The following is an 18954-nucleotide window of genomic DNA, read 5'->3' as shown; positions in this document are numbered from 1 at the left end:
TTCAGAGAAACACTAAAAATATGCAGATCCGGGATACACCAGGACCTGGGGTAGGAACCAGCTGAGCTTTAAACTGAAATCGGAATCCACTCACTCAACTCATCCTATAATGCAAAACCCTAATAAATCCTCTGAATACTGTGAACACAACAAATACTTCACAAATTTGTAAATTAAGAGCAAATAAAGCACACGGAGGAAAGATGCCGGGACCCTGAAAGTAATTAAATAATCAGGATTTGTTCAAACAGAAGATAGCATAAAGACTATGAAGACGCTAAACAAATCGACAGGAACAAATACACTTCAGCGTATGCTAATGAGAACAACTGTTTTAGGCTCTTACACGTGTAAGAACTCTCATCCAGTTACACGCAGTAACATAGCAGCACCCAAATTAATGAAATAATAATAGCATTAAAATAAACTAAACCCGGGGTTAGGGGAAATGAATAATTCACGCAAGTTTATGCAAATGCTGCCTTTTGTTTGAAGTGGTAAGCATTTCTGTTCATGATTCCTGGCACTGTGAGAGAGAGTCAGAGAGAGAGAGAGGAAAAGAGAGAGAGAGAGAGAGAGAAAGAGAGAGAGAGAGAGAGAGAGAGAGAGAGAGAGAGAGAGAGAGAGAGATGTGTGGGCACGTATGGGTGGATTTGTACACAGTAGCATCTAAGCTGAAAAGCTTGTTTGGTTACATTAATGTCCCCTTGAATCCAGTTTGTTAAGCATCCAAACCATTGCAAATCTACCTTGTGCTCTTGAGCATTACACTTTTGAATCAGTCTAGATGCTCCCTGTAAGCCATATCTTCAGAGCCTTAAAGAAATAGTCCTGTTTTTAAACCTAATCTCTATCCATAGCAACCATGTTATACTGTCAATTGACAGACATTTATTCCTGCAAACCTACCGCCAGGGAATCTGGTCTGTTTGTCACTTAACAGGGCAAAGGACCGCCTACTTTGAGAGGAAAGGGACATTTGACCAACGTACCAAATAACCAAGCGCAAAAACACATCTACATACATATGTATCCTTTTTCTTTGTGAGTCTCTTTACACTATATGTCCAAATGTTTGTGGACACCCCGCCTAATGAATGCATTCAGCTACTTTAAGTTGCACTCATTGCTGACACAGATAAGTCAATGCACACAAGTAGCTTGTCTAGTCCCTGTAGTTAACTCGCAGTAGGGATGCACCGATCCGATACTAGGATTGGATACTGGCCCCGATACTAACAAAATTTGCTGAATCGGATATCATATACTTAGTCTGATCCATGGGACCGATCTATTTACAGAACCAGATTCTCACACTGCCAGTATTGTAGGCAATATATCCCAGGATCAGAGTTATATACAGACATCATACACATATCACAGCAAACAGCAAGACTCCCCCTTGGTCCCCAGCATGGTGCCCTTGACCGGTCATCAACTATCAGCAAGTAATCCAGCTCATCTTCCATATAAGGAGAACTGAGAAAGGATGAGCTGGTAGCTCCTCTTTAGTTATAAGGTTTTAAATTTCAGAATAAAAGTCCTGAACCAGACAACACTGTGCCGAGGTCCAGCAGAGTTATTCATTGTTATTCATTTATATCTGTATTCAATTATTATAGTTTGTTAGGTTTATTATATCATATGGTTTAATAATTCAACAATGGTATCGGATCGGTATCGGGTATCACCCAATACGCAAAGTTCATGTATCAATATCTGTATCGGGACATGAAAAGATGGATCGGTGCATCCCTAACTTGCAGCACTGGTAAATTTAGCCTGTTACACAAAGACTCTTCAAGGTTTACCTGAGCACACTTGAATGATCCAGAATGGATGTCTTGTAGATGCTCACCAATATGTACTAAATGCAACTGAAATGATTGTCTACTGAATGCACAACTGCTACGAACTTTTACCACAACCCAGAATCTGAACCCTAACCTTAACCTTAACCTTTAATCTCACCCTAAACCTAACCCTTAAAAAGTGTAAGGCACAGGATGGGGATTAGGTGTAGGGTTACATTCAATACACAATCACAAACACTGCATTTAACAGGCATTCAGTTGAATGTCAGGTGAGCATCTACAAGGCATCCACAATAAACTGTCCAAGTAAAGTGAAATCCATGTTTTATTACTCACAAATAGCCAAAGGAAATTGGTAGGTTTATGTAAAAGAGGCTACCTCTTTAGATGGGCTAATGGGCTAGCACTAACCAGTACAATTTTGAATGTCTTCTGCAGGAGTCTTCATGTTAGTTTGCCAACATGTTAGTTTGTCTTTTAAGCCTGGGTCACAAAATGTGATTTTTACCCTGATTTGGTCCTGATTGTTAATCTGGTTTGTTGGCTCTAGTCTGCAGATGTTTTGGCATTCACAGTTAACCGTTTGAGAGAGAATTGAGTAGCATTGGGCGCAGACTCAAATTTCTGGCCTCCTAATTGCGTTTCAGACAAGTCTGAGCATAGTAATGATGTCTGGCTTTTAGACCCGACTCTGAGAATAATCCAGTAGTGTATACTGGTCAGTCTGAATGTATCTTGTCGGAAATCAAAAAAAGCTATATTCTGGCACTAGTATATGTCTGACACTGCTTTGTTCGTTGGGTAGCCTCTAGTATGTGCTGTGCTACACACCACCACCTCTCTTTGCCCCTTTGTCTTCCCATCCATGACTTCACCTAAATGTGTTTTTCACCTTTCTTTTGTGTGAATGTTAATGCGAATATGTGTCTCCTAGCTAACACAAGGCTTGTGTGACAGGTTTTGGGGCATATTTGGTTTGGTCGTGTAGTGTATGATCCCTAGGTGTTTGACATTTTTTCATTCACCATAAAAATGAGCAAAACTCTGGAAGTGCGAGATGCCCAGTCTTGTTATAATCTGCTACAATTTTTTAAGTTGTGTAGTCTACCCAAGGCTTTAACGACTTTTGTAAGACATTGGTACACTTGTAAACACTAAGAAACTAAGTGTCTTGTCCCAGTGAGGTAACTGACTTAACTCTTTCATAACCTTTCAGCATGTGTTTGTTAACTTCACATAAAAAAATAGATCCTTTCTGGACATACTAATCATTGTATACATGCAGTAGATGGAGAGTAGGTTGGAAAATGGTGGAATATTCCTAAAGTAAAGTGAAGCAAAGGTCAGGAAGCAGGCATGAGAATTATATATAACCTAGCAAAGCATATCAAGGGCACATTCACATGAGGTTGTCCTGCACTGGTAGTCTTAATTGGTTGAACTAAAAAGGCAAACTTATACATTGACCTGAAAACGGTACGTTCAGCCCCTCACAAGTCTCATTTGTGCCTTATTTGCACCTCATTGGTTAACAGCATGCAGAAAACTCTAACATGCATGGTAGATAAGAGGGAAGGAATTCAGGGTTAAAGTAATGCTATTCTCTATCACACATTCGGTTGCCAAATGATGCTGATGCCACAGTGTAAAAGAGATAAGGGATTTTTAGAGTTTTTAGACCTTTTAACAGTTTTACATAAACTGAACCCATGCACTATGTGATATACACTACATGTCTAATGAAGTTGCATTCTTTAAGATGCACCCATTGTTGACACAGATAAGCAAATGCACACACACAGCTTGTCTAGTCCCTGTAGAGAAGTACTTCCAATAGAATAGGACTCTCTGGAGCAGATCTGGAGCAAAACATCAACACATTGCCATCATGCCGAAGGTGTGGATTAGAGGAGTATAACCCCCTAGCACTGAGCTGTGGAACAGTGGAACTGTGTTCTCCGCAATGATGGTGCTCCACTCAATACTTTTGGGATCAGTTGTGGAGTTGGGGATGGGGAGGAGTGGTGGTGGTGGTCATCCAACATCCAGATCTCACTAATGCTCTAGTCACTGAATGCATTTAAATCCTCACAGCAATGCTCTAATGATGATACTCATAATACGCTAAGAAATGTTTTTTGTTTTGCGGCACTACCCATTGTAATAAAGATGTCCTATCATTATACGGAGATCAAATCCTACCTGCACTGACTCTGGCCCCAACAACAGCACATCAGGTGGCTGCAGACCGGCAGGTCTTGAAGGTCGGGTGGTCACCCTCTCCCACTGGCTGCTGTTAGAGCCGCCCTGCTTGGTGCTTGCCACCACTCTATACTCGTAACTGCCCCAGGGGCTGAGAGCTGTTGAGCTGTCCAGGTATGTGAGCGTTTGGTTGGGCAGCACTGTGGCCACGGTAGAGATCTGCTGGGTGCCAGTGACTCTTCTCTCCACTGTGTAGCTCTCTAACACCCCGTTGGCCTGCAGAGGTGGATCCCAGGTCAGTAGCACAGAAGTCGGCGTGTCCGAGTAGAGTCGAGGGGGTGTCACGCCCTCCGGAGGGGCTGGGGGTGTGTGGATGGCATGGGAGTCGGTAGATAAGGTGCAGCCTGCCTCTGTGCAGGCCTCTACCTGGATGGAATATTGCTGGTAGGGATCCAGTCCTGAGAGGGTCAGGACAGTGCTGTTGCCAGACACGGTGGTGCGCAGTTGTCCATTCTGGTAGATGTTATAGTGGGTGAGCACACCATTTGGGCGTGAGGGAGGAGACCAGGAGATGGTCGCATTTCTGGAGTGGAGCTCAAACAGCACGGGTGGGTCAACAGATCCAGGGCCTGAATAGCAGAGGGAAAATGACAGTAAGAGAAATTACAAACATACATATGGAAAAAAAATGCATAGGGCCAGAGCCATAAAACGTACTGCCATCTTATGAATGAGGACAGAGGATGAATTGTATTATATTATAATTTTTTTAATCAATTTAAACTGTTTAATAGCACAGGCAAGTCTTGATGCATGTACACACATAACTGATTAACTGAGTACCATGACAAATATCCCAACTGCAGCTGAAGAGAACGTGATGTTCTTGTGAATTAATACAGAATTCAATATCAAGCACCTATATCAATCATCAGAATATCACTCACCCCTCATTTGGAACGAACTCAGACCGGGACTCACACCAGCAAGTTGTAGCACAATGCAAAAATTAATAATGATAATAATAATAACAATAACAGGATAATAGGTTACCGGGCGAAAGCTAGTAACATCTTGGAAACTGCTAACTTCGTGAGATGTTTTAGAGCTGCCGTAGTGGAGGTGTACCAAGAATGGACTTCTCGTACATTGAGTGGCTCTCAACTGCATAACAGTGGTGCCCCACAGATCATTGATGCCAGAGGGCAAAGCCGACTTCATGAGTGGTACAGAGCAATTGACGCGCTAATGTGGACCTGGTGCTCATAATATTACTGATAATTTGTTTGTACTTTAAAATATATTATAGATATTGACTTAAAACTAAGAGGCGATAATTCTGCTGCTGTCCTGATGTACAAATGCAGTTAGTGTCAAGCACTGAAACTACCTGTATATCAATACTTTTACACAGCTGCTTTTTGATTGCTTCAAGCTTTGTACAGTGTTTGTTGAGTAATTTCCATCCAGATTTGCTCCAGGTTGTTTGGGTGGGTTGGATGTTTCATACAATAGATCACAATCTGCATGATATCTGGACTTAACTTGGTCATTGCAGAACATGCTGTAGAACCTTTCTGTTGTTCAACCACTCATGTGGTGCTTCGGAGCACTGTCTTATAGGGAGATACTGCAAGACATCCTAATTTAGGAACGTCACCTTTCTACATTTTGCACCATCAAGCCATGCTTTAATAAAATAATATGCCCAGGCCACGTTGAGGAGTATGCAGTGTTAGTTTGGAGCAGACTATTTTCTCTCACACAACTAATGTTACTTTAAATGTAAAGCACTTATGACGGTCGTTCTTCACACCAAACAAATCTGATGACTTCTAAGGAGGCTGAACACTTCTGCATAGACGTCAAAACCTAGCAAACACAAATATCCTGAAGTCAGGCGCTGTATCAGTAGAGAAAAGTCAAACTTGGAGCATTTCCAATATATCGATCAAGCTCTACTTCTACCAGCAGCATTCCGTAATCCACAGCGAGGCCTTTCACACACAGCTCCGCTCTGACAGCGCAGCATTGAGACTGACATCACAAGGACAAACAGTGATCGGAGCAGCCTTATTCTGTGGATTAAAATGGAGAGTAGGCGATGTGCAAATCAGCTCATTTAGCCCAGAAGACGGACCCAGACACTGCACACTGCAGGCAAATATGAAATTATATTTATGGATTTATTCAGCGGAGGTTATACGGCGACAGATATCAACTACGGCTAAGACTACGCTGTGAAGAGATTGCAGTGAATTGGAGGAAATCACTTAAGTCTCCTGACTGGTCATTTTCTTTGAGTGCTTACAACAACACCCGAGACGGCCGTGTGCAAGCCAAAAAATCCTTCATGGATCTAAAGGCTCAGACAGCTTGGGTCATTTTCATAATTACACACACACACACACACACACACACACACACACACACACACACACACACATGCAAGCACAGAAGCACATACTTGTCTTGCTCTCTCTCTCTTTCTCTGTCTTCTTCTAGTCTTTGTACGCTTTATGATTTTGGCAGGATAAAATGCCCAAATCTAGAATAAAACCAAACTAGGTGAAATGCTACATTTCATAAGTTAGTGTCAACTCTTAGCACACTTGTTTTTAAAGGGACCACATAATAGAAAACTGAATTTCCCCCACTAATAATGAATTGACCAATATAAATGTTTTAAAATGACTAGAATTAAACCCTTTTTACAATAAATTAAAGCTTTATTTTCCTTCTTATGTAAAGTTCCTATTTTGTTGATGATATTACGGATGATATTATCAACATAAAGTTTTGAGTGAAAGTAGACTTTTCTTTTAAATGTAATAATTAAAACAAAAGTATTTAGTTGAGGTTTCCCTGCTTTACTTTAATTGCTGCGTGCACGTGAGCTCAATGGCTTTCGCAGGTGTGTACAGAAGCTAATGATGAGTAGATCAGATTCACCCGAGAGTGGTATGAGCATGAGCGAATGAAAGAGACACTCAAAAAAACAGCATTAAAATGGTCAGTCTCACAGATTAGCTTAGAGTAGAATCTCGCATGTTTGTTTTTACATTTTTTAAAATGATAATGAAATGTTATATGAAAAAATTGAATATTCCCAATGTGCTTTTTGTGACTTTTGACCCACACTGCCTAATTCAGCTAAATTTGAGGCATCAGACGAATCATACTGCATACTTTGCATGTAGGAAGCAGGGAGTAGAATTTATTATTTTTTTTTTTTTTATTAATTTTTTTTTGGTAGGGTGCAATATTAAATAAACAAACAAATAAATAAATAAATAAATTAGGGGAAAAAAACACTAGTGTAAGTGAAATATGGCAAAGAAAGTAAGTTGCGCCACGGCGTCTTGTGCTCGTCCTCTCCGCCTCGTTCTTCAGCCTCGGGTGTCTGATTGATATTTGGGACCCCATGAAAGCTCATTTGCAGGTAATGTTTTCCTCCTCCATTTACGTCCCACGGCAGCGGCGGTAATGGCGGAGCGGCAAGGGCGCGGCCGATCAAGGTGACTGCCTCTCGCTTTGCCTCTCGCGTGCTGGGCTGCTGATGTCTCCCTACAGATGGCCCACTTTCCACCTCCCATCAGCGCCCCGTCCCACCTGAGCGGGCGGCGCGGGACAGGACGAGCTTCACTCTGCGGTTTACAGCTCCACAGCTCAGCGAGTACAGCAACAACTGCAACAAGCATGGCAGCTCAGGACTAAATAAGTAAGAGAAACTACCACGGGAGAAACTGCAGATGGACGAATAAATAAAATGAAGGGGGGGTTGTAGGTCCTAGTACACCATCTAACTTGCCATGTATTTCCATTAGCATTGTTTTAATGGCTGCAGTGATTATTAGGGCTTGGCCAATGTATCGGTAGGCTAATAACATTGGTGAATACTGATAATTTGCAGTTATATGGTATTTGCTAGTGTGAACCTTGAGGGTCAATCAGGAGGGCGGACTCAGATTTGTTTTTTGGTCTGCTTTCCGTGTAAAACCAACCCCCCCTCATTAGAGTGACAGTCCAAACAAGACAGAGGAGATGAGAGGAGGCCGGATAAAAGTTTGTTCAGACGGGGATAGGTTGTGAAGTGTGGGTATATAAAGAGGACAAAGACTTGAGCAGGTGGGGTTTTTAAATTCTTAACTTTCACATAAATGTATGCATAGGTTTCCATAACACTGAATTCAAAATGGGTTGCTTTAGCAGCTTAGTTTCTGTATAAGCAGGAAAAAAAGTGTGCTGTATTTAAAAAAGGGGTATTTAGGGCAATTCTGAGGCCCTATGACTGACAATGGACCTAAAAAACTTTATTAATTATTTATTTTTATTGTATTTTGGCATAATTGTTGTGTTGTAATATATTTTCATGGGATCCAAATTAAAAGACAGTTAGTATGTAGCTGTAATTAAAAAAAATAAAATAAAATAACTTTACTTTTCAAACCTCAAGGCTACAATATTCATATTATTTACATCTATGTTTCTGCTAATTTCTGCAGTTTGACTTAACTGATAATCTGTCAGTAAAATACAGTTTCCTTAAAACATGCAGTTCTATGCTTATAAGTATAACATTTGAATTTTAATGCAAATACAAAATTGTACCAGATGATATTGACAAATTAACTCTATATTGGCCACACAGTTTCCAAAATTCTTCATTTGCTTTTTTACGCTATTAAAAAAATAAACTAACTAGTCACACCACACGCACTGTGTTTATTCATACTTTTTATGATATGATTCTTATTTGTTTTGCTTTCAAGGACACACTTTGTCTATTTATTAATTAGATGATTAAATAATTAGCTACATCAAATAAAAAAATAATAAATATAAATGAGATGAAGTTTTCAATTTAAAGTTCCAATGTCATTATTTCTAATATATTGCTATATAGATGAATAAATTAATTAATTGTTAATTGGTTACAATTGCTAATTGTACATCTAGCGGTACTAGTCAGTTGTAACAAGCTACAACTAGTACTAGCTAGTTGAAACACTCCAGACACTGACAGAGCATAACTCAGACACGTCTGCTTTAGAGCGAGAGAACCTACAGAAACCAGACAAATCTTGCTCAGTCTGAGGCTTCACTGCTTTTACAGGATCGTCATCACCGCTGTTTATGATTCCAGCACCGATCTGTCCATTCATCTACTGGTGGTTATTGTTGAAGATTTTTTTTTTTACTGTGTCTGTGACGGAAAGAGGGGCTGCCGCGATTCCGCTCCCCTCCACCTCCTGATAAATAAACAATGCACAGATCTGACCTTTGGGTTAACAGGTTTTTATGCTTGCTCCACTCAGCACTCTAACTGATTCAATTACCACAAAGGTTCGGGAGCTTCCATGAATACAGAAAAAGTCCCCCCAGCCCCACCCCACCCCGGTTGCTGCTGCAGAAAAAAAAACAAAACACAGGTCTGAGTATGTACCTGCGCTGGCATATCCAATGTGGCCCTCTGGAGAAATTTCTTAATTGTTAATAATTTTACCACATGAGACAATCAAGTCACCTTGAACACAGCCGAACACCTCCCCCTCCCGTGCTTGCTTACTTCACCCTGAACCAGGCCTGCTTCTGCTGCCCCCCCCCTACCTCCAACCCCCACCTCCAACCCCCACCTTAGCCTCCCCCCAGTCTGCAGAGGCAAAGTGTTATTTAAGCTTTACTGGTCTGTGTTAAATTCTGCAATTTGAAGGGCTGTTAAGTTTTTCAATTGAAATTTCATTTAAGATGCAGGTGCTTTTGATTTTATTGACGCTTTACTGCTCTCGGGGCGTGCGACGGGAACACGGCGCAATAACGTCAGGGGCCGCCTCCATCAGGGCGTCGGCAACAGCTGCAATCTCGGGACATTTGGGATACTTAGAGGGGCCTTTCCCTGGGACCGCCGTAAATCGCTGCGGCAGAAGGAAAAACAAGAGCGCGGGCTGGCCAAGCTTTAAATCACATTTATAAGGATTTGGTTAGCATAATAATAACACAATCAAGTGACAAGGCAGGGAGGGAAGGGAGAGAGGGGGCGAGTGAAAGAAAGAGAGGATTATTTTTAGCATTGTGGAGGTCTTTGGGACAGCAGGAGCATTTCTGAAGGTTAGAGCGACTGATGGACGAACAGGACAAATAACGGGACGCTGGCTGGAAATGTTGAGCAGTGAAGTACTGCATTGCATTCCAATGACGACGACTCCAAGATTTAACAACGAATGCCCTTTACATATTGTAAAGCCCGCATTAGACTCTACATTAAGCTATTCATTATGAGCTACATTGGTATAGAAGTATGTTATGTCACCGCCACTAGTAAGTGAATTATTAGTTCTAATAATGGGTAGGAAACACTTTGTTAGAACCATATCATGCACATTATGGAGTATATTTATTGCCATATGTCCCATGATACACTGATACAGGTTTTACTGAAGTCCAAGACCTTCTTAAACCCAATTTCCCCTTCAAATAAAGCACTGCCGCGAACACAAGTGTGCATGCGGTATTTTGCAAAACTGGGGCATGCCTGATGCAATGGCACATTTAATGTAAAACTTAAATGTAAAAAACATTTTTTCCATATTTTCTTTAGAATGTACAGTAATATGCTCTCTATATAAAAAAAATCAATCACATATATATCTGGAATTTGACCAGGGGTGCCCAAACTTTTGCATAAGACTGTAGGAGCATGAGACTGTGTGTGTGTGCGCGAGAGACAGACTGGAATGAAAAGGAAAACCTACATGGTAAAGTTTATGTTCACAGGACCAGCTGTCAAGTCTAAGGAGCAAAAATTCACGGATGGTATTACATTAAAAAGATGGTTATAAAATTTTAATGGAATGATAAAATCAGAGGCAAGAGAGACCCTTCTGAATACTTAAAACGTTCATACATCTTCACTAGTAAAGTTTCATGCCAGGAGAGATTCACTGCTGAACACAAGGAGACCTCAAAACGGTCAAGTAAACACAGACTATGCTGGCTTGCTACTTTTTGAGATATTGCACGACTACAATTAGCTTCTTTTTAAAGTATGAAACAATCTGTTAAGTGATGGAAAGGCAACATTTTAAATAATTCAAGAAAAGGCTGGTAATTATTTGCGATTAGCAGTAGGCCCTGAATATGTAGGCCACCTTTCCTTACCTGAGAGCACAAGCATTCCAGTAGGGAGAACAGACCGGAACAGAACAGAGCATAACAGAACAGAACTATCTCTAGGGGTGTTTCTAAATTAGAGATGAGAAAGTGACGGCTGACGAGGGTGGGGGACCCCATCAAAGAGAGGGAAAAAGGGCTAAAGAAAATATGACATACGTTCCTCGGCTCGTATTTCACCTTGCTCGTCCTTTCCCCTCCCTTGATCGCGAGCGGCCACATTATTTTGAAGAATCTCCTCGATTCTTTCCCACAGTTAATTTAGTGCGGCTTTGCTCAGTACTATTTCATGTTGATGGCCTGGTTGATGGTATAGGGGAGAGTGTTTATAGGTGGAGTTGGGAACCACTAAAACTGGTGCTTTCTCCATAATCTGGCTGAGCGTGGGCTCGAGTCGGTCACTGTGCGGGCTCTCTTTGTGGAAATAGAGATTCAGGTTTCAACCATAACAATCATTGCTTTCCTTCTAGGTAATGTGCATCTGTTCTCAAAGTCACAGGCTCTGAAGGTGGTGATGGTGACACAAGTGTAAATAAGAAGAGGCTGCTATAGACGCCTGCAGTTTAGGCTTACACATGCACATGTGGAGTGTGCGTGACATCTCTGGAAGTGAGGGGTTGGACACATGTCTCAAATGAAGAAAAATCAAGTGATTAGTGCAGTGTAACTGCATGCTTACAATCAAATACTTGCATTTAAATAAATCAGATATTATTTAATTGAAGGTGGGATTTGATTTTTTGCAACGTATCATTTATTACTTTTATTAACATTTAGTGCCAAAAGGACACCTTTGTCCACCTCCTTGTTAAGTATTGATGGTATATTCTCAGAGAACTGAGCACAGTCCAGTGTAAAAAAATATATATATATAATAAAAGGAGCGTAAAAAATAAATGTAAAAGAGCCAACAGCTGGTCAGTGTTTGCTGATTAATTAAACTGATTAAGCTGAAATTGCAGAAAATGTGGTAATAATTATGATTATTTTTTGGATAGCCAGACACATCTTTATATGTACCCACCCTCCAATTTACCAAACCTACCTACCTACTTATTTACCTGCCTACCTGTCTATCGAACCTACCTACCAACACTCTAACAGACATACCTACCAACCCACCCACCGACCTACCTAATGATATTTAGTATGTACATGCCTGCAGTACTTACCTATCTACATATCTAACCTACTGACCTATCACTTTAGCACACCTACCTACCAACCCACCCATCAACCTACCTACAAAGCAAGTATGAAAGTGTTAAATAAGCACTGATCGTGTTAAATGAACACTGGGAGTCAATTTAAAACTAGAGGTGTTGACACTGGCAAACCTACCGGTCACCACCCACTCATACCTACCTATACCACAGCAGTGCCTACCAACCTACATGTCTAACTTACTTACTAATCTAATCTACCTACCGATGACCTACCTGTACAGTACCTGCCTACCTATTTAACCTACCCACCCACTGACCTACCTATCCGTTTATACATTATATACTTCCAGAATCTATTCACAAACCTACCAATTAATTTAACTTACCCACCCCCCCACCGACCTACATACCTGCATTACCAATCAACCTACATATCTATCCACCTTACCAATCGTCTATTTAACCTACTTCCCTATCCACTGGCCTACCTATCTAGCCTACTAACCAGCTACCCATTCACTACCTATCACACCTACCTATGTGCCTACAGTATGTACCATATATATACCTAACCTAACAACCTATCCACTGACCTACCTATCAACAGCCTATACAGTGACCTCAATGCCTACCCATTTACCTACAGTATCTACCTACTTACATATCTATCAGACCTACCTACCTATCCACTGAACTACCCATCTAACACACCCACGTACCAACCAACCACTGACCTACCTACATGCTTACCTACCAATCTATTTAAACCACCTACTTATCTGCAGAAGAGGGGAGTGTAAAGTGCAACAATGAAGCAATATGCTATTCAATATAATTCTAGATCATTTCTATTGGTCCGTTCAACAGGATGTGGTCACACGATGGGGTTAGAAAAAAAAAGTGATGCGATTCTGTTAAAACAACGTCATTCAGCGCAAAGGTAGGAAACAAATGTGACTCCAAGCCTGCACCCTGTTCACGTACCCAAACTCTCTTTCAGAGACAGAGGCAAAGAACTTCAGCAGAAGTTGTAGACTGCCGCAGGGCATTAACTCCAGAGCGAGACAGAATGAGAGAGAGAGAGAGCATGGGGGGAGTGGGTGTAACTCTCCACATGGTAATGAAGAGGTGATGGTCCATAATACAGCGCATTTTGAGTGTATGCAAATAGTGGCTGCTTAATTAGAATGTATGTGATAATAGACTGAAGTATAATTAATTTATAACTTAGCAAAGAGTGTCTGTTATGAACCCTAATATGATTCTATTACAGTAATCAGTCCACAATGACACCAGCTAGGTCATCTAGCAGATATACACCTCTAGCTTTGGCTCTCTGGGCTGAGACACATTCACACACACACACACACACACACACCCACCTGCTTCACCACTTCTATTGCTGAGTAAGTAAGGCCCTCACATACACATTGTTATTGAGCACTGTCTCTTATGGATATGCATGTTTGCATAATTGATTACTTTTGTGTATTAGGGGTATAATCTTGGTAGCAATTCTACTCCATCGATTTTTGAATGCTATATCTAATCATAACAGATTATAATAATATTAAATAAACTATGCATTCTGGATTTGGACAATTTAGATCTTTTGGAGATACTTACTTTAACCTGAAACTAAAATCTATCACATTCACTTTAATGTTCCTTAGCTCTAATCCTAACCTAGCCCTAACTTTAACCTCAATCCAAAACCTAAACCTAACCCTTACCTGGTCCTGTTCCTAAACATAACATTGTTGAGAACCAACTAAGCTTGATTAGACCATTTGTCCACAATTTACCCATCTGTAGATAATCTATACAGGGAACAAGTGTACTACCCCAATAAAGTGAGTCAGTTTCTTCAGCCATATTTGTCCAGACCATCATGCTCCCCTCACCATCTTGTCTTCTTCCCACAAACCATCCTGGTTTTAAACACATACTGCCCATATAATGTAAAAGACAACTGGAGTCATCCGACCAGATGAACAACTTCTATTAGTCCAAGGTTCACTCTTACTGGGACTGTGCTACCCCATATGCAAAGAGTCCTGTGTCCTGCCAGAGTAGCCCTCCTGTTGTTCTGTCCTACATTGTCTTGGTGCATCGATGAGCTCTTGGTGCCCGACACCTTGTCACCAGTTTGTAGTTTGCCCCTCCTCAGACCACTCTCAGTAGGTATTTACCAGTGCTGACCAGGGGTATCATATAAGCCTTGCTGTTGCAGAGATGCTCCAACCCAGTGGTCTGGCCAGGACCATCTGGCCCTTGGACAAAGTCTAAGTCAAACACATCAAACTACGAGAACAGGCTGTTTGCTTACCATCTAATATCATTTGACACTGATGCCACTGTTGCAAGATCACACTACATATAATTTGTTATTATTGTATAATATTTGAGCATATTACAAAGCTATGAGAGTGTAGTGTGGGACGTCTTGTCCATACACCTGCATAGCGTGGTCAGGGGATCATGGAGGAGTACCCATGTACTCACTCAGCAATACTGTTGAATGCTCTACTAAACTAAAAACATAAACATTAACGTAGACAAAAGGCACATTTTCAGCCATCCCTTATTGTTGCTGTGTCAAAAAAATGCATTAAATCAAGACACTACCCCATTATACAGAGTCAAACTATGAATTTTGTAGATCATTACACCCCTGCTACTCTCCAAAAGCAGAACGGAGAGGTTCACAAAACGGAGTGACTTCATTTTGCTTGTGAAAGTTTGCAAATATAAAACAGAGGGCAAGTACTTTAATGATGCATTTTCATGCACACACATGTTCACATTAATTCCTGACATCTAAATGCATCGCATTCTTTGTGCAAAGACCTTGTGAGTGCATGTGGGTCAGAGTCAAAACTCACGATCTTGGGCAGTATATAGAGAGACCCAAGAGCTGCTGGTCTCGCCGTGGCTGTTGGACACCAGCAGTCGGAACTGGTACTCAGTGTACGGCTCCAACTCTTCCACCCACTGACTGAACACTGTTGTTTCATTGTCCACCAGCCTGTAGAACACAAACACACACACATCAAAACTTACTACACTATGTATAAACCTGGACTAAACTTGTTGACTTCCAATCTGAATGGAATCGTTCTTCTGAAAACTGCTCAGATCAAATTAAGAACAAGCCTATCGCTTTGAATGCGCATTTATGTCCTCAATTTGTTCGCTCACATCAGGACTATAACCCGTAAAATCATGCACAAACTGATATTTTCTTTGTTTTCCTGCAAAAACAGCTCTATTTAAGTGCTCCTCATTAAATGCCTTATGACTCTTGGTGATTGCAATATGGTTATGCTAGTTTTTTTGAGCAGCACCAATTTTCACCAAGCCCTGAGAACAAATTTACCATAGCACTATAATAAATAAATCACCCGAACAATGAAATACATTTGAATGGAATGGCAGGAAATGAGGCTGATATATAATACATGGGCCTAGTCATTTATTTATTACAACAGAATGAGAATTCCCCCGTCTCTGATTAAATAGCAATTTGTTGTCAGGGGGCATGTAATGCATACATATCAGAAGAAGAAGTTAGTTCTTTTTTTATTTTATTTTCAATTGGGTGTCGGGTTTGCTCACAATTACCTGGAAAACTCTCAATTTCTCTGCTACTTTAACCCTTAGAAGCCTGGAGTTAAAGAACAGTTGTTCTTTACAGTAAATGTCATAGAACCACAATAAATTACATTTAAATTTGATTCATATCTGATGTACAGCACTTCTGCCTATCCGAGCCCAATATATATACCTTGAAATATATGTTTAAAATATTTGTAAAAATGTATTATTGTTGTATTAAAGTGTGTATCTCTTAACAATCTTGAATCTCTAGTTGAATAACACTAGTTCATTAGTAATCTATCATAGGATATTCAACATTCACTCAACACACGCTATATGAACAAAGGACATCTTTTTTGGGGGGAACTGTCTCTAGTGTCCAGGGAAGGCTTCCTACTAGATTTTAAAGCAATGCTGTGAGGATCTGATAGCATTCAGTGACATACGTAGTAGTGAAGTACGGATGTTGGATGATCACCACCCCACCTCACCAACTCCCCAACTCATCCCAAAGTTTTTTGATGGAGCACTATCATTCCATTGCTCCACAGCTTAATGCTGGGCGGGCTTTATACCCCTCTAGCCCACAGCTGTGGTGCCAATTGGCCTTTTAGAAATGATAAATAATATATATATATATATATATATATATATATATATATATATATATATATATATATATATATATATATATTTATATATGATATTGTGATACAGGCAGGCAAAGTCACATTTTGTGTATTTGCTAATTCTATTAAAAAAAAAATGTACTACTCAATCCTGTAGGAGGAGGCATACATACAGGTGTGTGATGCAGATGTGATGGTGGGAGGACACTCACTGCAGTATGTGCTGGGTGGCTGGTTTCCTCATCTGGAGCCTGTAGCGCAGGGGTCCGGGAGCGTTAGGGCGTACGGGACTGAGCCAGGCCACCTGCAGCGAGGTGGGGGTGGCAGCTGCCAGCCTCGGGGCCAAGAGGCCATCTGGAGCTTAGGGAGAGAAAAGAGTGAGAGAGAGAGAGAGAGAGAGAGAGAGAGAGAGATATGAACTGGAGCAGAGACAGGCCAAATGGTGACACGACTATGACTCCAAACACCAAAAGCTGATATTGAGGCTTTATTAGATCTTTATAATACTCTAATCTAATATAATAATCAAGACTCTTCTCTAGTAAACATGTTCCAACTAAGCCTTTTTACACACATTGTATATAGTATATAGTTACATTAATTCAGCAACTGCAACTGCCACTAAAACAATGCCAATGAACAGGCCTGGGAGAGAACACTAATCAATGCCCAGGAATAGCTAGGAATAGAAAACATTGTAGTGCATTGCAGCGCATCCAACAATAAAGGTAGCCTTGTGTATTTTCTATAGAGTAACAGGTGGCATACAGAAAGCTTAGATCCTACATATTTATTGCTTAGCTATTTTCCAATGCTTAGCATGAACATGGGCATATATCACCCCTCTATTCCAGATATAAACCAATTGAGGAAGCCATCGCCAAAACCTGCGACTTAAAATAGCTGAGGGCATTTAGAAGAAGGGGAGGACGAACACAGAGATATTCACATATAAAATGAATGATGATTGTTTTGGTACATAAACCCACACACCATAAAATACAAGACCAATGTAGTATTTGGGTCCTTCAAAACAAAAAAGAACTTACTAGTACATCCAAACCTAACCTCTAGCATACCAAAAAAAAAAAAAAATATGACCCCTACTATGATCAGAAGGAGTCTTATCTAAATGTCTAGAGCGAGTATTGCCTAATTGTACAGTCAGCTCCTACACACCACACTCTTAAAAATAAAGGTGCTACAAAGGGTTGTTTGAATGATGCCATACAATATCCATTATTGGTTTTTGAAAGAGCCATGCTAGTAAGAGAGATATTCAGAGACCATCATAAGGGTCTTTACACTCACACATCTCTCTTACAAACATGGTTCTTGCATCACTCCAAGAACCCCTGTAGCATCTTTATGTTTAAGAGTGCAAGGTAAAACTGCACTGCTCTGAAACACACATGCTCCAGCCAATACAGACTGGTGTCTGTCTCTTGCTAACAGATCTTGATTTCACCACAATATTCCAATACGTATCTTGGGGGGAAAAGCTCCAGTCACCTCTGTATCACAAACAGACTGGGAGTCACATTGGAAAAGAAAATCAGCCAAATTTCATCAATGTAAATTGACTTCAAAACAGCATATTTCTCTTTAAATTCTAAGTCAGGAAATAGTATTTCATTTGGGGGATGGGATAGGAGGAAGAGAAAGGGGTGATGGGATGAGAGGACCTCTCTCTTTAAGTAGAGAGTGGAGCGAAAGAGAGAGGTAGATTGTGAATGACACTTATCTAATGGTGCAGTCAGCTCTTTCTGCTTCTGGCATCAGCTTATACATTGCCTTTATTGATGGTGTGACTGCCGACAGCAACAGCTGGATGAATTCTGAAGTGTAGAAAAGCGTCCTGTTTAGATGTAGTCAAATGACTCAACACTCTGGATGGTGCTTTGCCTTGCAAGAGAACAATTATCTGAACTGTAAGGCTAAAGCATTCAGGGACATCATGTGGAATCCTCTTGACCGGCCGAGGTCAAAAACACATGATCTGACCCCAGCTGAGATGAGAATAAAGGCAGATCGCTCCCTGAACAAGCAGGTGTTGAAAATGACTGTTTTACAAATCCCGCAGAGCATCACCAAATAAGATACTTGTATGTGTATGATGATTACCTTACATGCCACCTTTATTTAATAAGACTTTGTAATCAAATACATGTATAACTGTGCAAAAGTCAAAGACCACCTTTTATTTATTCGCAGTTTAGCAAAACCTCATTACGCACAATTATATATGCTAGTGCTGTCCATCCTTTCAATGTGAAAAGATGACTGAACATTTGGAATCAAAGCAATGGAGTGGCCACCCCAGAGCCCAGACCTCAACACCATTTTAATGAACAAAGACCACCTTTTATTTAT

At 40.6% G+C, this 18954-nt stretch overlaps 1 protein-coding gene across 1 annotated transcript in view; it reads right to left on the bottom strand.

Annotated features, from left to right (window-relative positions):
- ush2a (Usher syndrome 2A (autosomal recessive, mild)) overlaps positions 1 to 18954 on the bottom strand; it is a 303135-nt gene that overhangs the window by 119846 nt on the left and 164335 nt on the right. The window contains exons 38-40 of the mRNA XM_072689926.1: positions 16794 to 16941; positions 15238 to 15380; positions 4017 to 4645 (exon numbers count right to left, since the gene is read on the bottom strand). Of these exons, the coding sequence (XP_072546027.1) occupies positions 4017 to 4645; positions 15238 to 15380; positions 16794 to 16941 (920 nt within the window). The remainder of the gene's footprint in view (positions 1 to 4016; positions 4646 to 15237; positions 15381 to 16793; positions 16942 to 18954) is intronic.

This window comes from Salminus brasiliensis, chromosome 10, assembly GCF_030463535.1.
Source record: "Salminus brasiliensis chromosome 10, fSalBra1.hap2, whole genome shotgun sequence".
NCBI lineage: Eukaryota > Metazoa > Chordata > Actinopteri > Characiformes > Bryconidae > Salminus > Salminus brasiliensis.
The sequence above is the reverse complement of the archived record's forward strand: the minus strand, read 5'-3'. Positions and strand labels throughout refer to the sequence as shown.